A 20,067-nucleotide genomic window follows, 5' to 3' on the forward strand; every position below is an offset into this window, starting at 1 on the left:
CTACTCCGGTCACCACCCCTCCTAGCTTGAATACAAGAGGCATGTATCTGCCTCAGGGCCTTTGCGCTGGCTGCTCTCCTGCCTGGAGCTCTCTTTCCTCAGATATCCTCAAGACTATCTTCCCATGTGTGACAGAAAAATGGCTCCCAAAGATGTCCAAGTCCTACTCCCTGGAACCTGTGAATAGGTCACCTTACATGGCAAAAGGGGTTTTGTAGATGTGAGTAAATTAAGGAATTTGAGATCACCCTGGATTATCCAGGAAGGCCTGATGCAATCACAAAGGTCCTCATAGGGAGGAGGCAGGAGGGGCCAGGGTCAGAACAGAGGTCCGAAGGTGCTGCACTGATGGCTCTGTGCCAGAGCAGGGGCTGCGAGCTGAGGAATATGCAGCCTCCAGACCCAGCATGTCACTGTACCTGCCCTGCTACGCAGACAGGAAACTGAGGTCCGAGAGGGGCAGGGCGTGCCCGGAGCCTTTCCCTCATGGGCCTGGGCACTCACTCCAAGCCTGAGGCTCTCTCACCTTTTTGGTGCAAAGGTCCCCAGTTCACTCTCCTCACCACATGGCAACATGCTGGGTGCTCAGCGGTGCCCCCTTCAGTGCACATGCATCCTGGGCTTCCTTCCCTAGAAGCCAGTCAAATCAACGCCCTGGACCGGGCTGCAGGCGTGTGCAGGAGGCAGCGGCTCCGCCCGGCTCCCCCGCACCAGCCCAGGTGCCCACCGTGCTGACAGCAAGGAGCCCAGGTGCTAGCAATGCCACCGCAGCCCCGTGTCTCACAGCTTCCTAGCTCGCCTGTGCTCAGGGCGCCGGCGACAAACGCTCTCAGGGAGCATGTGCCTCCTCCGACCCCACAGGTCCCAAGGGTCTCCCTGTGAGGGGGGTGGTATCCCTCCCGCCTCCCTAGGGTTATGAGCTGGGCTTCGCGGCCTCGGACAACAGGGCACCTTCCTGGGCCCGCCTCTCAGATGACGAGCGTGATCCCGCCCAGTCCCACCTAGGCGCAGCCCACTAGCGAGGACTCCAGGAAGGCCGGCGCGGGGCGAGGGGCGCCCGTGGACCGCCGGGGAGCCCGCTTGGGCGGGGCGGCCGGAAGGACGAGGAGTTACCCCGGGGGCGCTCAGGAGGTGCTTCTTCTGGGGACACACCTCCCCCCCACGGCCTCTCTGCCCTCCACCCCCCGCCCCGGGCCGGCGGTCCCTCTCCCGGCGGCGGGAGGAGGGGCACCCGGCGCGGCGGCTCCAGCGCAGGCCCAGGCCGCAGGGAGGCGTGCGCGGCGGGGGAGCACCGCCCCCCGCGCCCGGCGCGTGGCCGCCCGGCCCACAGGGTTGGGCGCGAGCCAAAACAGCGGAGGAAGAGAGGCCTGTTTTTTAAAATTTGTTTACTTTAAAACATGAAACCCAAGCTGAATAGAAACCACAGAAATTACATTGACGAGATTTTTAGTATTTGCCAAGAAAAATAAAGCCCCCAGAGAAATAAAAATCAAACCCCAAACCCCGTTAAAAAAAAAAAAAAAAGACACAGCGACAGCACACACAGCCGTGGCCCCACGGAGATGGGAGGACGCCGAGCCTCAGGCTCCGCTCCCCTCCCCGGGTGCCAGCTCACCTTGGGGCGGGGCGGGCGCGAGGGCCGGGAGGGGGGTCTTAACAGAATTACTTCGGGAGAGATACTATACATACCAAATATAAAGTGGTGTGGCACTCAACCATTATGGTTAAACGAAAATGTCCCACACAAGAGGCCCTGCTTCCCACTCGTCCGGAGCTGAGCCGCGCTGCCGACCACACCCCCACTCCCGGCGGTGCTGGGGCCCTGGGGTGGGGGTGGGGATGGAGCTGGGACTGGAATTGCATAGTGAGATGGGGTGGGTGTGGCTTGCTGGGGGGGAAGGGTCAAGTCTTCTGACGACCCCGCCGCACCAGGCGAAGGGAGGGTGGGGGCGGGCCCCTGCACAGGGAATCCCATCGCCAGCGGCCAGCTGGAGCCCCTTCGGCCCACCTAGCCCAGCAGGGGCCCCGGGTCGCTCCCTCCCACCCACGTGGTCAAGGACACCACCCCCAGATGCTGCGGGCCCCGCGGGGAGCAAGGCGCACAGGTGAAGGGTGGGAGCGGACGTGGGGAGGTCACCCGAACAGGGCTCGTTAGGAAAGGGGGCCCGAAAGCTTAAGAGCCTACACAAAACCAACGGCGGAAGCAGTCCCCCTCCGGGGCTGAGCTTGGCCTTGGCCTTGCACCTTTTGATTGCCCCCCTTTTCATTTATTCAGCCGCAGTGAGAAGCAGGAACCCGGTGGAGTCGCAGGCGGGCGGGCACACGCGCGCGACGCACGGGGGCCCGAGCGGCTCAGGTCCGCAGCGCCCGGCTCCCGAGCTGCGGGCGTTTCACATTTACGAGGCCTCGCGGGCCGGGCGGCCGTTTGTGCTTCTGAGCGATGGCAGAGCGCCGGGCGCCCCAACAACCACCGCCGGCAACTCCCACCTGGAGGCCTAGGCAGGAATGTTCCGCCGGGGTGGAGCCCAGAGGAAAACCGGGCAGGTGGGTTTCGCCCCGCGCTGTGGGGGACCCAGAACAGTGAGGGCCTGGAGCCCGTCAATGAGGTTTGGCCACGTGCAAGGGCTCAGACGGGAGGCTGAGGGCCACAGGCCCTCCTGGGGCACCCCCATGTTTGCCCACTCACTCCTCTCCCCTCCCAGGGTGGAGGCCCCAGGATGGGGGTAGATATGGCCGGGCCCAAGCCCACCCACCCTTTTGGTCCCAGACACCAACACAAAGAAGGGATGACAGAGGAAAGGACGGTGGTCTCTCCCAGGCCACCCCAGGAGAGGGGCACTGCCCTGCTGCTCTGGAAGAAAGAGCCCCCGTGTCTGTAAACTGCTGGGCCAGCTCCCACCTGCCCCTGTGCAACCCCAGCCCAGGCCCTCGTGTGGCTGCCAAGTGGCCCCCTCCTGCCTCTGGCCTGACAGCTGCCAGAGCCCACATTCGGCCCCTCCATTTCAGGCTGGCTGGGCAGGGCTGGGAGAGGCAGGGGACTTCCCGTCTTGATTTGAGGGTGTCCCCACCTTCCCACAGGAAACACAGCAAACATTGTACACTGAGCCAAAAGCACCTGGGGGAAGCCTTGTTCCCACTTCACAGGTAGGAAGACCGAGGCCACAGGGACCTCAGTCCTACAGCCCAAGGGACATTCATTCCTGAGGACACGGTCCCCCTCAGGGCAGCACCTGCCCAGGGAGTGGTCTCCAGGCCCTCGGGCTGCCTCTCGGTCTACGGCACCTCCCAGCAGCACCCCAAGTCTCCAGCCTGATTCCCACTGGGCTACCAGGGGCCTCATCTCCAGCCTGGACCTGGAGTCACACTCTCCAATTCTGGGTTGGCTGGGGCCCCAGAGACTGGAGTGAGGTTAGTGGTTAGTCCCAAGAGGAGTGGCAGGGGCCGAGGGCACATTCACAGCCAGCTTGGGTCCACCCCAAGGCCAGCTCTGGGACACTGTGCCTGTCCTGGAAAGGGAACAGAGAATGGGGCGCCACTCAGCCCGCAGCCCCGCCTGCCCTAGAGATGACAAGTGTGGTTAGTGCAAAAAACGAACCAGAAGATGCTGCCAAGTCTCTGGGGTGGGGGAGGGGTTTTGGCACCAAGAAGGCGGCCAGCACTGGGCAAGCAGCCTGGGCTCAGCACGGCACCTGCTGTCTCCTGCCGCCACGGAGGGCTGGGTGCCACGGGCAGGGCAGGCGCTGAGGGGGAGAGCAAAGCTGGGAGAGAAGGAGAGAAAGTGGGGCCCCCCCAGGAGGCTTCAGGCAACTGACCAAAGAGGACCCTGGGGCAGGGCAGGGTGGGCAAGAGAAGGAAGGGCTACGGATCCGCAGGGAGGCGAGTGGTCCCCACACATGTGGGAGCCGAGCAGGCAGGTGCCCACGGCCGCCCTCGACGCCCAGCAGAGACTGACGCTGCGTTGCCTGTGAACCAAGAGGTGAGGTGCAGAGACGTGGTGGGCGCAGGAGAAGCAACAGAGCTGTGGGACGGCAGGGGCAGGCGGGTGCCAGCCCAGGAGACTGCAGGGGTCCGCGGGGACAGTGTGCTGCAGAGGGAGCGGCAGGGACAGCACCAGCACCACACACCTGGCCCAGAGCAGAGCTCTGCAAATCCCCAACTCCAGGGGGCCGAGGGGCATGGCGGGAGGGGCTGGAGGGCCCAGGTATTGGAGCAGCACCCCTACGTGTCCAGGTGCGTGACCCTGGAGGAGAAGGTTTGGGCCCCCGGCCCCGTCTCCACCAGCAGGACTGCGCCAGGCATCTCCACGGCCCTGCAGGAAGGGGAGGAGGGGGGCGAGTGGCCACAGAGGTGCCTGCAGCGGGCCTGGCGTACGTGCGGAGGGTCCGGCAGGGGACCAGGGAGTAAGCAGCAAGGCTGGCACAGGGAGGAGCAGGGCGATTGGCACGTGGGGTGGGCGGCGGCCGGGCGGTCTAGTGCCCGCTGCTGCTGGGGTCCGGGCGAGGCTGGCTTGTGGCGAGGTACTTGGCTCTCATGCTGGAGGTGTACTGGAAGGAGACAGAGGGGCAGGCGGTCAGTGGGGCGCTGGGCACGGCTGGGCATGGGCCTCGGGGGGTGAGCCAGGAGCACCCCTGGGGCGGGATAGGTACAGCTGACAGACCCCGGGAGGAGGGGCTCTGGGAAGCACTGGCTGCTCCAGGGCCTGGACTCCTGAGCCCTGCCTCAGTGGCAGCCCAAGGAAGCAGAGGTCTGGCCCCTACTCCCCAGGCTCAGGATGAGGACACTGGGGACCAGCCTCCTCTCCCAGGGAGATAAACACATCAGCCCCAATCTCCTGTCTCAGGCCAGGCAGAGCTCTGCTCCCTGCAAGACCCGGGGCCTGGAGGCCCCCCACCTGCACCCCTCACGCCCAGGACCTGAAAGCCATGCTCAGGCTGCCCCCTCCTCCCTCTGTGAGGTCCTGGCTGGGCACCCAGGAGGACAGTGTCGGGCAAAGGTGGGGCCAGGCTGTGTCTGAGAAAAGGTCAGACCAGGGCCGTGGGCCACAGGAGTGAGGCAACTCCGGGGCCACTCTGCCCATCACCTCGGGGAAAGGGGGCCCCAAAGCCACCCAGGCCCCTCAGGCTGGGGTGCTGCTGCCACCCACTGGGTGGGAACCACACTGTGGGCTCCTTACGGGTCACAGGTGCAGGAACGGGCAGCTGGGGAGGGCCTGCACATCCGGCCACGCTCACCCCACCTGAAGCACAGAGGCCCTGCGGTGTGCCCGTGTGCTCATGTAACACCCGTGGAGACGTGTGTTAAGACCGGGCAGTGTGAAGTGGGCCATACACCCATCTAGGGGACGAAAGCCAAGGCACGTGCCAAGGGTCGCCAGTGGGAAGGAGCCTGGCAGGCTGACTCCACAGCCACACGCCCCCACCAATCCCTGGGGGCTCCAGCAACCCAAGTCCCCACACCACAGTGCCCAGGCCAGGCGGGACAATCTCCCAGTCCTTGAGAGCTCTCCCGGAACTCCTGGTGGGGGAGAAGTTTGCAAGCACCCATCGGAGGCCACGAAGGCAAGCTGGAGGGGGTAACAGCGGGCACTGGGAGCCGTGTCATTCCAGGGACATGCGGTGGAGGGGGGCGGTGGGCAGCAGCCCAGACCCCTGAAGGAGCCCAAGCAGGTGCACAGCGCTATGTGGGGGCGGCTGCAGCAGCTTGCACGTCCATCTGCACACACCTGTGTGCACTTCCAGACACACAGGGCGGCACCTTGAGGGCCTGGCCTACTGGACGCAGCCTAGCGCCTTCGCTCACCCGCGCTCTGCCTCCCTGAGCTCAGGCGCCGGTGCAGGCGTGCCAGCACACAGGGGTCTGGGTGGGCGGTCTCCTTGCTGGGAGGTGACAAGAGGGGCAGGGCCCAACCTGCAGCTGGCCCTGGGGTGAGGAGGGGGCTCTGTGGAGGGGCTCGTGGCCTCTGACATGAGGATGATGGGCCCAGGGCCAGGGTCTTCGTGTCTGGGCTGGGGGCCACAAAGTCCCTGCGCCTGCACCGGCTGCAGGCTGGCCCCACGGGCACCGAGCTGAGGCAGCCCCAGGACCTGGCAGATGGGCCCAAAGGGGTAGCAGTGAGCAGAGAGGCGGGCGGGCAGGCGGTGCAGGGCAGGGGACCCAGGCGGGTCAGTACCTGTCACTCTGAGGACACGGCCACCACAACGTTCAGGCACTGTCCATGGGCTTAAACTGCCAGCCCGTGTGGCTGCCAGAGTCCAGGGCAGCCAGATAGCGCTAGGAGGGCCCAGGGTGGGAGGAGTGCAGGGAGAGAGAGAGAGAGAGGGCGGCCTCAACGCCAGGGTCAGACCAAGGCTGACAGGTAGGAGGGCAGCCTGAGCAGCGATGGCCTGGGGCCCGCATGGCCTGGGGGCACACACCCAGGCCGGCTCTGTACCACGGGGCACGATGGGACCACTGCACACGCGGGCCATTATTTCTGAAGCAAGGTGGGCTTCGGCCTCTCTAGCTATGTTCTTTGAGGCCCACAGCCTCTAGGAAGCCCGCCAGGGCCCCTGGCCTCTCTGCGAGCTCCTTTATTTGGTACTAAATCACCCTGTCCCCTCTTCCATGTCTTACTCCAAAGACAAGAGGGGACACTAGGCCCTGCTGGAGGAGCCAGGAGCCAAGACCAGGGCTGAGTTCAGAAAGTGGAGGAGGGAGAAGAGGAAGCAGGGCGAGGGTGGGAAGAGATGCCGGGGCCCTCAAGGAACATGAGCGCTCACCCAGCCCAGTCTCAACAGGCCGGATACCCGCCTGGGAGCCCCCCCAGGGAGCCCCAGCCGGCCCTGGCACTTAAGGCTCAGGGCAGCCCCCAGGGCTGCCCTGTCAACGAGGGCCACATCAGACCATGAGGGGACAGGTGCCCCCTACCCCAGGCCTCGGGTCCCCCACCCACCTCCTGCCCTGAGACTTACCGAAGGCGGCGGGGACTCACGCCCGATAAGGGGGGTGTTCTCGCAGCGGGGGTTCTGGAAATTGGCATTCTGGCTCCTGAGACGTGAGGAGAGGGGCTGTGAGTGACCAGTGGCCACGGCAGTCCCAGCCCTGGGCCAGGGGCCGATCTGGAGCCAGGCAGACCCACGTGTTCTCTCCACCACCCTGCATACCGGCCGCTAGCAAGGGCCTGGGGGTCCCAGGAACCTGCCACAGCCATAAAGGGCTCAGAGCAAGCCCACGGCCGCCACCTGCCCGCCTCAGCCCTGCCAGGGCCTCGGCTCCATGACGTGGCCGGTCCGGCCCTTGGCGACCCCAGACATATACCCTCCATCTGACGCAGGAGTCTCCTTGGCATGTGGGGGCAGCAGGTATTCAAGGCCAGCCCAGCACCCCCACAGCCAGGGCAGCCCCCCCAAGGGAGGCCCGTGCCCCGCCCGGCCCAGGGCTCACATGTACTCGGTGACCGGGGCGTTGCTGACAGTGTGCGCGGCGGCCGGGATGCTGGCCTCACTGCCGTAGCTGCTCCCGCAGCTGTACAGGCTGGGCATGTGCACGCGGTAGAGGCTGTCGTGCGCCTGCCGCGGCCCCGGGCCAGCCTCCTCCTCCCCATCCTCGTCCGGGCCTCTGCAGGGAGGGAACAGGCAGAGGTTCCAGCCCTGACGCGAGGCAGCCAGCCACAAGGCCTCCAGAGGGTCAGCCCTGGGGCAGACACACCTGATCCCAATCCTGGTCCCAAACCTACTCGCTGTGGGACGGCGGGCGAGTCACCCGGGGAGGGCAAGAAACATATACCTCAGTCTACACACAGGCACGCTGCCTGCCTATTAAGAGAAGGGGTCAGGCCCCCTCCTGGGGGAGCCAGGTGCCGGAAGCAGGAGGCCCTCTTTTGGCTCCGTAGTCTGGCCTGCCCCCCGAGAGCCTGAGCCCAACCCTCCCCACTGCTTGCCTCTGGCCCTCTGCCCTCCACTCAGCCCAGGCTGCTGCAGCACAAGGCCAGGGAGCCACGGGCCAGGCCTCTGGGGCTCATCACACTCTGCCTGGGCTGCCTGGTGGTGGGGGCACAGGCCTGGGCTCACATCCCACCTCCCCCCACCAGCTGGGTCCCGTAGTGAGACAAGGGGGGCAGAAGAAGCCAGTACCAGCCACGCCCAGGACTGAGCCCCTGCATGCAGTGGTTCCCCTAGCGTTCATGGGGTCCTGGGAGGATGTGCTCTCTCAATCCCCATCCTACAAGCAGGAAAAAACTGAGGCCCAGAGTGGTTAAGTCACTTGCCCAAGGTCACCCAATGAGCAAAGGCAGAGGTGGAATCAGAATCCAGGCCACGTGGTTGCAGGGCTTGCTCTTAGTCACTCCCCTTATAGATACCAACTTCATTACCACCACCACCACCATCGTGACCACCACCACCATCGTGACCACCATCACCATCGTGACCACCACCACCACCACCACCATCGTGACCACCACCACCATCGTGACCACCACCACCATCATGACCACCACCACCACCATCACCATCGTGACCACCACCACCACCACCACCATCGTGACCACCACCACCATCATGACCACCATCACCAGAGAAAATAACAGAGCAGAAATCCAGACAAAGAGAAGAGATCTGAGCTGGGCTACTTGTCATCCAAGCTGGGCCACCAGGAAGCAGCCACAGCCCAAATGGGAGGGATGGTGGTGGGTCTGGGGGCTGCCCCATGTGGCCCAAGCAAGGCGGGCCTGGTATCCCCATACATCACTCAATCCAGTACTGACTGGGAGACTGAGGCAGGGCTCACCAGAACCCCAACTTCAAAGATAAAGACACTGTGGCCCGTGGGAGGCAGCTGCTGTCCCAGTCACCCAGCTGAGTAAACCTTGGAGGCCAGGGCCATGTGGGGTGCTCCTGCAGCAGCTCAGAGTCCCCCGGTCGGCTGGTCTTTCTCCCAGCATCCCTGCACACTGCACGAGGGGTGGGGGCACAGAAAAGACACTCTGAGCTCAGCCAGGCAGAAGCGTGGAAGGGTGTGGGGCACAAAGTCAGTACCCAGAGGCAATCCGCCTGTGCTGGGAGCTCCTCTAGGCTGCCTTCCCGGGGCATGCCAGGAACGGCTGCTCATCTGGGGCACGCCACCCTCAGAGATGCTGGGGAGGCTAAGGATGTCAGGAGGTGAGGAAGCCTCTGTCCCTGTCCCTGGACTAGGACATGAGGTGTCCAGAAGGCACAGCCCCATGTGGCTTGGGGCAGGTCCCAGGACCTGGCAGAGCCCCTTACCTCTTCTGCTGCCAGGTGTGCGGGACGCTGCAGACGATGGAGCTGAACATGAGGGCTGTGACGAAGGAAAAGAGGGCCAGGTAGATGAGGCCCTCGACACCGTCATAGCAGAAGCCTGTGAGGGCCTGCACGTAGTCCTAGTGCCGCAGAGACGGCAGGAGAGAGGGGAAGCGCACGGTGAGATGCAGCAGGTGGCCACGGTAGCCTGGAGCGCCCCGCCCCGCCCCTCACTGCACAGCCCGCCCCACAGCCCGGCTCTCACCAGGTGCAGGCTCCGGCAGTCCACCAGGGCAGTGAGGTGCTGCAGGTTCACCTCCGTGCTGTTCAGCACCTCCTGGACACGGAGCAGGGGTTCCTGGGGGCATGCACCACACTCGGGAGGGGGTCCCCAGCCAGCCACGGGCCTCCTCTGCCCCACTCTGCCATCGAGACCCCTTCGACCCCCAGTGGTCTCGGCACAGAGCCAGAGGACCCTGGGCTTTGAGGAAGGACGGGCCCTGAGTCTGTGGCCTGGTCTCAGGAGGCGGCCAGGATGTGAGGACAGCAAGGAGGGTGGGCCCATAGCGCCCAAGCGATGCAGCCAACATGAGGGTCCTTTGTTACGACAGGAAAACCACCAATACCCCTGTCTCCCTCGACATGGGCCTGCTTCTTTTAAATACCACGTTTTAAGCGGCAATTTAAGACAAAGGAGATTTTCATGCTATTTTAAGTAACAAAACATCATGCAAAATACTGTGTGCGGAGTGAACCTGGTCCTGGAATGTGCATGTGTGTGTGCATGTGGCGTAAAACCTACCCCAAATCCTCGGGACGTGACGGGAAGGAGAGAGGGATGAATAGGGCCAGACCCCCAGCAGGGCTCCCCAGGAGCAGCGTCTGCACCACGCCTCCCTTCCACGATGAGCAAAGGGGGCCCCACCACCGCCCCCTCAGCCCCTCACCTTGGTGGCCGGGAGCTCCCGCGGGACGGTCTTCAGGAGCTCGGCCACAACGTCCTGCATCTCCACCAGTGCCTTGTGGCTGCCCGACAGCTTCTGCTCCACAGAGAGGCCAGCTGATGCCAGCAGGGGCTGGGGCAGCCTCTCCCTCGCTCCCCGAGGCCTCCACCCACACACAAGGCAGGCGAGTCCCGGTGCCCCGCGCTCCTGCCAGCCCCAGAGGTGGGGCCTGGCACTCTGTTCTGCAGGCCTGTGGGACATCCCTCCCCGGCCCACCGCCCCCGGCTGCCCATACACCCCAGAGACAACACAGATCACCGGAAGTACAGCATCTCTAAAGCAGATAAACAGTCCTCAGGACCCCAGAGGGCCACAGTCACATGGAGTGACAGGTTTCCCTTCAAATTCCCCCTGACAACACCCGTCCAGTCATTCCACTCAGCAGGCACAGGACCCCCTCCCCCCACTGTGGGGCATCCCTGGGCTCCTCCCACGCCCGCCAGACAGCTGACTTGGCCCTGCAGGCATGGCCAAGGACAGCTCAAGAAAGAGGTCCCAGGGACGTGGGGCCATTAAGCATCCACCCAGAACGCTTCTGTTGAGGGTGTCAGGACGGGAGCCCCGGGGGTAAGACAAGGTGTGAGGAGGGGCCTGGCAGCCTGCAGGTGTCGGTGGGGGGCGGCCAGGGACCAGAGGCTCTGCAGAGCCAGCAGCAGCCGTGCTCACCTGCTGGAAGGGGTTGGCGGCACGCGGGGAGCAGGCCAGGTAGTACTGCAGGACGTCTGCGGAGAGAAGGCAGGGTGGCTGAGCGACACACGCCGGCCGTGCGTGCTGTGTGCACCCACACGTCTGTGTCCGTGTGTCTCCATCACATATGTCGCATGTAAGCCTGCTGGCTTGTATATGCGTTTCACGTGTGCACGTGTGTGCGCACACGTGTGTCTGCACACGGGCATGTGCGTGTGCACCTGTGAGGGGGCGTGGCCTCCAGGGAGCCCAGGGCCCAGACCCTTTGCTCTGAGTTTTTTGCTCTGTGCCTTAAACGGGCACAGATCTCTCCTGGGGGCAGCCTCCCACCTCCTTCCCCTCTGGAGCAGCAGACAGAGCACTGAGAGTGGGCGAGTGGTCCGACATCGGCCGGGCAGGTGTCCCCTCATGGGCCAGCTGGGCAGAAGAGTTCTTTGACCAGAGCATCACCCCAAAGAGGGGGGTGGGGCTCAGAGGGAGCAGGTGGCCTGCTCCCCCCTAAAAAGCAGGTGTTGATTCTGTGTCTAATGCTCAAAGGTGGGGGGACTCACACACAATTCTGACTTTGAAAACCCAGGAGACACAAGCCCAGCCAGAGTTGAGGAACAAGCCTTGGACCCTGACTACCCCTACCGCCACCCACCCTGTGCCCTCTGGTCCCTTCAGCACCGAGACTCAGCCCCTGAGGCTCAGCTCCTGAGGCCTGGGCTCCCATCAGGCTTAAGTCGGAAAACGTGAGAAAGCCCGGCATTTGACTTCAGCCACCTGTAAGTGGAGCCAGCATGCCGCCTGACCCAGTTGGCCGTGGCCTGCAGGCAGCAGCAAGCACTCTCGTATGGCTGGGACTGCTCATGCTTGCTGAGCCCCCGAGCAATAGGACCTAGAGAGGCCTGGCTGCTGGCACCAGGGCCAAGGACAGTGGTGGGGACAGGTGTCACTAGCCCTGCCAGCCCCAGCCAAATAGACCCACCGCCCCCCCACAGCAGGCAGACAGCCCTCCCTCCTGCAGGCTCCTCGGGCTTACGCGCCAATGGTTCCTTCAACAAAATGAACTAAAACCAGCCCACACGCCACTTGTGTGGCTTTCTTGGGCAAGGAGAGGAGCACAGTCCCATAAGGGCCAGCATTTCAAGGCCACTCTGCACGCCCATCCCTCGGGGAGCGCACCCCTGCTTTCCGCCTGGGGAGCACGCAGCCCGAGCCCCCTCCCCGTGTGCCTGCCTCCCGGGTGTCTCACACCTGGTACCCAGCCCCAGCCCTGCTTGGCCCCCAGCTCAGTCGAGGGCCCCTGTGATGGCAGCTGCTCCAACCCGAGGCCGGAGCCCTCAACTAGTCCCTCCTCCACGGCCACCTTCCTAGGAAGTTCCATCAGCTCTGCCCTCACAGCACATCCTGGTATCCTCACCCGGCTGTCTCCTGCCTGCAGGAATGCAACAGCCTCCCTGCCTCCCTCCCTCACTCCACAGCTGCTCCAGCGCCCGAGGCTTTGGAAAGGAAGTTTAACCATGGATCACATCTGCCTCCTGTTTTCCACCCTCCAACAGCCCCCCTAGAATAAAGCCCAAATTCTTGACTGCCACCTGGCCCTGCGGGCCTCCCCACTGTCTCCCCTCCCAACTGGTCTATTTTCTGCCTCACGAGCACATCAAGTTTGTCTCTGTCTCAGGGCCTTTGCACAGCCGTCCCTGGCTCAATTTTCATGCCACTTCTTGGGCAGGCCACCCTGACCACTAGTTCTGAAGCAGCCCTTGTCACCTGCTACCCACCCCAAATGCTGGTCCCTCTTCCCTGCCCCCATCCTCACCCCCATGAGCCTCACCTCCTGTCCTCCTCCTCCCCAGAGTCTCACAGGTGCTCCTGCCTCCTCACCAGCTTCCTGGTCTGGTCCTGCCTCCCCCAAGGAGGACTCACGAGGGCAGGCTTGCTCACTGAGGTCTCCCAAGTCCGGCCCTCAGGCACCCACGGGTACCCAACCGCAGACTCACCCCCGCTCAGCACCGAGTGCTCCTCCACCATCCTGGTCACATAGGTGTCGGGGTCCACACAGAAGTCACTGGAGCCCTGGGGGGTGTGGGCAAGGCGGATGAGATGACCATACTGGGCCCCCTGCCGACCCCTCAGCTCTCAGGGCTAGAGCCTGGCCCCTCAGGGCCTGCTTTTGTCTCAGGAAAATGGACTGTGAACCTGTGGGGGCATTATTGCTGTGTCCCCAGAACAGGTCCCCAGCTCTCCTGGTGTCGTCATGGGAGTGGAGATGAGTGTGGTGCCCCGTCACCCCCGTCCCCCATGCCTCGGCCTAGCAGATGGGGGCCACCCCCCCGTCCTCGCCAGCACTTACCACAGACACAGCCAGCTCCAAGCCCAGTGTGCCCCAGCTGATGACCAGGGCCAGGACCCCCAGCAGGCAGACCCTTGGGGCAAAGAGAGCCAATCAGCACTCTCCTGGTGGGGGTGAGGGCTGTGCCGCCTGCCAGGCTGCAGGCCAGAGGCCCAGGTCCCAGGGCACATCCAGGGGTCCGCCACACAGGGGCTGTGGCTCCCGCCATGGCCTGGCCTTCACTAGAGCTGCCTGAAGGCCGGGCACATACGGATTCGCTCTGAACTGGAGCAGCTAGAGTGGGGCTGAGAGAAGCCCGAGTGGGGACGGGAGAGGCAGGGCTTGGCTCGACTTCTGAGCCCCACTCCCGTACCCCCAGGCCGCTCTCCTCAGCAGACTGGGCTCCCAGCTCTCACCCTGGCCCAAGGCCTGCACCCCACAGCGTGGCCCGTGGGGCCTGTTAGCCTGGTGTGAGACCAAGCCTTCCTGTGCTCACACCCCACCCGGCGCCGCCTCAGACCTCCAGGCAGAGTTCTCCCCTGTGGCACTGGCCCCCTCCTCCCCTGAGGCCTCAGCTCGCCTGTCCCCTACCCACTCCAGCCACTCAGGCCCCTCTGCTGCTCCTTGCACACCCACCACAGGCCTGTGCACTGGCGGTCAGCTGCCCTCTCCCAGGTGTTCAGGGGTCCCTGGCTCCCCTGGGTGTCGGCTCCAGCAGCCCCTCCTGGCCAGGTCTCTCCGAGTGTGTGCGCTGCCAGCCCCCTGCCCACCTGCACACCCTCCCTCCACCTGCTGCACTTTCCTCCCTGGGGCCACCACCTCCAACACAGGCACGCACACTCTGTGGGAGCCCTTGAGTGTGGGCCTGCACGCTCACTGGTCTCTCCCGTGGGCCTGGCCCAGGGAGGCGCCAGGACATGGCTGCTGACTTGTTCAGCAACGAGTGGTGATGTCCCCGCAGAACTATCCTACAGATGAGCTGTCATTCTCTTTCTTTCAGACAAGAAGTCAGAGGCTCAGTGCCAACAACCACCTGTCCAAGGCAGGCAGCTCAGTGAGCCACAGAACTGGGGTTCAAACTCATACTACCTCTAGGCCAAAGAGAGGGGGTGGAGGAAGGAGGCCCTCAGCCTGACCTTCAGGAGGCCCCATGCACTCGGTGACCTGGGCAGGTCTTCAGGAGCCTCTGTGGGGGAGGGGCACAGCAGGAACCAGGAACTGCTGGGGCAGGCGTGCCCAGACGCTGGCCACAGGGCAGGGGAGGAGTGTCGGAGCAGGGCCGCACCGTGGGGAGCCCCACCGTCAGGCAGACCCTGTGGCTGGACGTAAGGATGCGGAGGGTGGGACAGGACTGACTCAGGGGACATGGTGCTGCAGGTGACTCACCCCTCCCTCTGCCCCAGGGGCCCACAGACTCACCCGACCAGGATGCCCTTGGAGCTGCGGATGAGGCCAACGAGCACCAGAAGGCAGATGGCAACGTCGAGCAGCAGGAAACCCAGGTAGCCCAGCCACCTGCAGGCGCACCGCACAGATGGGCCGGGCCCGCGGCCCCGGGGGCCGGCAGCAAGGGCGGGCTGGGGCAGGGCAGGCACCTGGGCCCGGGGGGACAGGGCCAGGCAGACAGCCCAGGACGCAGCGGGCCAAGCACAGGCAGTTCTGGGATGTGGAGACTAGCCTCAGTTCTTACAAAAGATGTCCCCACGGGAACTCCTTCCACAGTGGCCACCAGTGGCCCCGACCCTTGCCATCCATAAGACCTCAGGCCCGGGGAGCTGGGAGTCAACCGGCCCACAGAGAGCAGTGACCAGGTAGGGAGGGCAGGAGAGGGGTGGGACGCACCTGTACCAGTCGTAAAGGTCCACCCACTCGGCCAGCGCCTCCAGCGACACAGCCGGGTTCCTCCAAAATGGGAGGGCAGCCGTGTGGCCGAGCAGCGTCTCCAGCAGGCCCTGCAGCCGCTGGACCGCCCGCAGGGGCTCTGGCCGGGAGGCCAGCTGCCGCTCCAGGCTCTGCAGGCTGGGCTCCGCCGTGCGGTTCAGGGCGGCTGCAGTGTCCCACACCTGTGCCAGGTTGGGGGCAGCGTCACCCGGGAGGGCACGGAGCCGTTCTCGCACGCGCCCGCACACGCCCACGCCTCGCTCCCGCACGCTGGGGCACACACGCACACATGCGGTTTAGAAGCAGGAAGAGGACCCCCCTCCCATACGGCCACTCACGCGGTCCTGGACCCCTGCCACCGTGCGGTTGGCGTGGCGGAGCGAGTAGGTGGCCCGGTGGATGCCGTCGCTGGTCTCCCCGTTGCCGTAGAACCCCACGGCGATGCCGGCGCTGGGACAGGGCGGGGCCGCGTGAGGGGCGGGCCTCAGGGCGGGGGCGCCCCCGCGGCCACCCGGCCCGCCCCTTCCCGCCTGGGTCCCCGCCCCCCGCGGGCCACGCCTCCACCCAGCCTGCCCCGCGCGCTCACCTGCAGACCAGAGTGGCGATGATGACGCACCAAGCGGTGCAGCAGCAGTCGGCGTCCAGGTGCTCCTCGCTCTTGCGTCGCCGGCAGCACAGCCAGAAGGAGTAGAAGAGCAGGAAGAGGAGGTCCAGGGCGAGGCAGGCCAGCGCGGCGGCCCCCAGCAGCAGCAGCGCCTGAGGGCGGTTGGGAAGTGGTGCTGGAGGTGTGGATCCCGCTCTGGCTCTGCACCCAACTCCGGTACCAGCAAAGCCCACCAGCGCCCGCGGTCAAGGGATGGGCACACACTCCCACTGAACCCTCCCCCAGCACCTGAGTGACATGCCTGTGGTCACCCAGACCTGTGACCCCAGGCTCACCGTCTTCAGACCTAGACTCAGGATTCAACCCAAACGCCACCTAGTGGGCAAGACCATGAGGTGCCCTCTCCTAACCCCTCCCAAGCCCTGTGTCCTCCCCTTGGGAGCCCACCACCTCCTGGGCCCCAGAGCCCGAGGCAGACAGGGGTCCTGGACCAGGCCCTATGAGGAGGTGTTGGGTGGGTGGGGGCCCCAGGGCAGGGCCAGTCCAGTTGCTAACCAGCAGCCACTAACTGGCCACATGGCCAAGGAAGGCCCTTACTCTCCCTGAGCCTCAGTTTCCTTGTCTGTAAAAAGGGGGTGATGCTGCCTCCCCAGAAGAGGCAGGCACAGTCTTACTGAAGGCCACCCACGCCTGCTGTGGGGCTGGGCACAGCAGGTCCCCAGGAAGAGGCTGTCAGCACCACGCCCCCACCCTCATCCTCACCCGCAGGGCTGAGACTGCTCTGGATCTGAGCGCCTTCGTGAGCCCCAGCCCCACGCAGCCTGAAGGGCCCAGAATTCTCCAACCAGGCACCAGGAAGCATCAGGGGAGGAAGAAGAACCCCCCAGCACCCTCCTGTCACTAAGGCCAGCGTCCCCCATGGGAAGCAGCTGACTCGATCCAGCAGCGATGCCCACTGTGGGCTCAGCTGTGGGCTGGGCCTCCTGGGGCGGGGACACAGCCCAGAGCCTCCACCTGCTGGGACAGGCACCAGCCCTGCCCCGCCCCCCGGGCACCTCGCCCTTCAGTGTGCCTGGTCCGGTGCTCACCCCCATTCAACTGATAAAGAAACTGGCTTCAGAGAAAGTATGGAGAAGGGACCCGCGTGTCCACATCACAGCCCTTCGGGGAGTCTCAGCACCCATCCTTTGTCAGGGTGGGAGTGGTGGCTGGCATAGGACTGCAAGGTAGCAGGCTGGCCCCGACCCTGTACAGCTCATGAGGGGGAGCCAAGGAAGTACCACAGAGGTGCCCACCCACTGGACACCCCTCAGCTGCCATGCTGGCACTGCTGCAGAGACAGCCAGACCTTGGGGACCTGGCAACACCCTCACCCCACATCCAAACAGTCAGCAGTGTGGCCATGAGCCTGGGGAGTCACTGGGGCACAGAATGCCCCAGGTCCACCTGCCCACTGCAGGGCCCCCTTGGGACCAGAGGCTCAGCCACAGAGGCACTGGGACAGCTGGATCATAGCCCAGGTGCCCAGCAGCTGTCTCCTAGGAGGCAGTTGCCAGGCAGCAGACATAGGATGGCACTCCCTGCCTTCCCAGGAGGCAGCTGGCCCCAAAGGCCTCCTGCCAGGCCCACCATCCCTGGCTGACCCCTGCACCCGAGGCAGGACTCTCTCACCTGACCAAGTGGTGCTGACCAGGGCATGCACCTACAGCCATAGTCCAAGCCAAACTGGGGGCTGACTTGCTGTCTGGAGACTGGGCCTTGCCCCCCTCCACAAGGCGCAGGGTGGGGACACCCTCTTGGGGAAGGCCAGGTCACCACCACGAGGCTGCAGCACAGGCCAGAGGGCCTGACAGGCCCTGACCACCCCTGCTCACCGACTGGGTAGGGGAGGGAGCAGGCCCAGTGGGGCTGGCTCCAAAGCCACTTCGTCAGCTCAAGGCTCCCGAAAGGTCCCAGGGTGCTCACATCAAAGGGGACTCTGAGGCGGCGGATGGGGGAGCTTGTCCAAGGTCACACAGGGAGGTGGGCCAGGCCACAGCAGAAGGGAATCACGGGCCTGCCGGAGGGCCAGGCGCCAGTCACAGGGGAGGATGCTCACCTTAAGGAGCCTAGTGTCAGGCACAACCTCCACCCCACGCAACACAGCCCCGTACCAGGCGTTAACATCCGGGGGCTAGGAATAGCACTGTCTTGTGGGTCGTGCCCTCACACAGACACACACACAAAGCGGGACATCAGGCATAGATGCTACAGGCCCTGCCGGTCCCTTTCTCACAGGTCAGAGGCAAAGGGCAGAATAAACCGCCGCCTCCCACAACCTCAGTCAGACCACAGCATGCGCCACATCTCCACTGGGACTGAGCCCCCTTCGATGCCACAGGCACCCCAGCTCCCAGGGTCCCACAGACCCTGTCCACCAGGCCCATCTGGGCCCCAGGCTGGCAGCATCCCCGCCCCAAGGCCTCCAGCAGCCCTCAGGCCAGCACTGCCACCCTGCCCCACCTCGTGCCACCCCTTCTCCCGTCTGGTCCCCCCCATCACTGTGGGCCGGTCTGGGAGAGCAGGCTCTACCCCCAAACCCAGAACACAGCTGGCTCCGAGCTGATCCTTAAATGAGCACACCTACACACCTCTAGCGAGGAAATCGCCCCTGGGGCGAGGAAGCCAGGGTGGGGGCACAGGGCAGGCGGCACCCAAGCTGGGGCCCTGAGCCGACCAGCCTGGCAGCGAGGCCAGCACTCACGCAGTCGTCAGGACTCATCAAAGACCCAAGACCACAGCCCATGTGGCGCCAGGACCATCCACTCCTGTTTCCCAGGTAAGAAAAGTGAGGTAAGATAAGCATCACTGGCCAAGCAAGACCCCAGCACCTGGGGTGCCGCTGGGCGGGGCTCACCGCCCAGCGGGGGGACATGCTAGCACCCGGCCCGGCAGGCGCCCAGCAGAGGCGGCTCCCGTCCTTGGGGCTGCTGGGCCGGTGGAGGAAGTGAGGGGTGAGGCCTGCTAGACGGGAGCCAGGCCATGAAGAACAGAAAAAGCGGAACAGGCAGCGACCCGAGCAAGTCAGGGAGGGCACGGGCTGGTCCAGGGGTCAGAGTCACCGCGGCCGACAGCGCCTGGAAGGCGCCGGGCCTGGGCACCTGCGGGGCGGGCAGGCGGGAGGCACGCCTGGGTCTCCTGCAGCTTTGATTTGTTTTTTGTTGTTGGGGTTTTCTTTAAATCTTTTTTTGGTTTTCTTTTTTTTTCAAACCACAAACCATACTACCTTTATAATTAAAACAAAACCAGAAACCTGGTAGTAGCTCTTTTCAGTCATGTGTGGGAGGCCCCTGGCCTGCACCCAGCTCTGCCACGTGGGAGCCCGTGCGGCCCGGCAGCCCCAGCTCCTCCGCCGTGGGACGTGACATTCCACGGCCCCTCCCAGTGTCACATGGGAGAAGGGCCCTGGCAGCCACGAAGGTGAAAAGTTGAGCCCCTCTTGTCTGTGGGGATGCTGTACCGTCCCTGCTGGTGCCAGTCCCCCAGGAGCAGAGACCGAGGGGACGGACACCCTGGGTCTTGCCACCGGAGGCTGCTGCGAGCTGCCTGCTGCTGGCCAGCGGTGTGGGGGAGGGCGGCCCGGCTCATGGGGGAACCAAAGTACTGCAGGTCAGTGCTGCTCGGCCTGGTTTAGAATGTGACCACGAGTCAGTGACTTTAGCCTCTGTGCCTCAGTTTCCCCACATATAAAACAGAGACAGTAATATCACTGTCCTACCTAGAAGTGTTACTGTGAGGATGGAACGAGCTAATACCTGTAAAGACTTCAAACAGCACCTCCGTGGGGAGCAGGGAGGGGGTGCTGCTCCCAGACCAGCTCTGCCCCCCGCAGCCTGGTGGGCTGGGGACAGGGAGTCAGTGTCCTGGCTGCTCACAGACGAGGTGAGAGTGTCCACACCCACACACGCATCTCTACACCCGTACACTCACATGTGCACCCACACCCGTCCATGTGCACGTGTCACCGCTGAGCTCCCAGCAGTGTGGTAGCAGCAGCCTGTGGCTGGAAGCTCTGTGGCTGTGGGCGGGCAGGTGGGGAGGGGGTCCCACGCACCTGGGCAGCGGACACCTGCCAGCGACGGGGAGGGGGAAAGGCTTCGGCCAGCCAGGCGCAGCCTCACTCACAGGCACCTGCCTGGGGGCCCGGAAGTCACAGCCCTGGGGGAGAAGTCTCCCATCCCACCCCGCCCCACTCCAGCCTCACAGAGCTGAGCCGAGTCACTGGTGCAAGCATGGCCAGGGGCTCAGACAGGCACCGAGGGCAGAGGGGTTGCTCCCAGAGGCTCTCCTGGGGGC

The 20,067-nt window shown here is 64.6% G+C and overlaps 1 protein-coding gene across 3 annotated transcripts in view; it reads right to left on the reverse strand.

Annotated features, from left to right (window-relative positions):
• Window positions 1-1,367: 1,367 nt before the first annotated feature.
• Window positions 1,368-20,067, reverse strand: part of TTYH3 (tweety family member 3) — a 29,268-nt gene continuing 10,568 nt past the window's right edge. The window contains exons 2-15 of one of the 3 annotated variants that reach the window (XM_032459916.1): window positions 15,715-15,884; window positions 15,467-15,578; window positions 15,090-15,310; window positions 14,667-14,762; window positions 13,269-13,341; window positions 12,916-12,991; window positions 10,910-10,965; window positions 10,187-10,279; window positions 9,505-9,597; window positions 9,243-9,379; window positions 7,423-7,596; window positions 6,951-7,026; window positions 6,170-6,270; window positions 1,368-4,544 (exon numbers count right to left, since the gene is read on the reverse strand). In XM_032459916.1, coding sequence (XP_032315807.1) covers window positions 6,202-6,270; window positions 6,951-7,026; window positions 7,423-7,596; window positions 9,243-9,379; window positions 9,505-9,597; window positions 10,187-10,279; window positions 10,910-10,965; window positions 12,916-12,991; window positions 13,269-13,341; window positions 14,667-14,762; window positions 15,090-15,310; window positions 15,467-15,578; window positions 15,715-15,884 — 1,446 coding nt within the window. In that variant the 3' untranslated portion in view covers window positions 1,368-4,544; window positions 6,170-6,201. Of the gene's footprint in view, window positions 4,545-6,169; window positions 6,271-6,950; window positions 7,027-7,422; window positions 7,597-8,766; window positions 8,930-9,242; window positions 9,380-9,504; window positions 9,598-10,186; window positions 10,280-10,909; window positions 10,966-12,915; window positions 12,992-13,268; window positions 13,342-14,666; window positions 14,763-15,089; window positions 15,311-15,466; window positions 15,579-15,714; window positions 15,885-20,067 lie in introns of those variants that run through there. The other 2 variants (XM_032459915.1, XR_004312624.1) reach the window with 2 other exon arrangements.

The sequence above is a fragment of the Camelus ferus genome, chromosome 18, assembly GCF_009834535.1.
Source record: "Camelus ferus isolate YT-003-E chromosome 18, BCGSAC_Cfer_1.0, whole genome shotgun sequence".
NCBI classification, from domain to species: Eukaryota; Metazoa; Chordata; class Mammalia; order Artiodactyla; family Camelidae; genus Camelus; species Camelus ferus.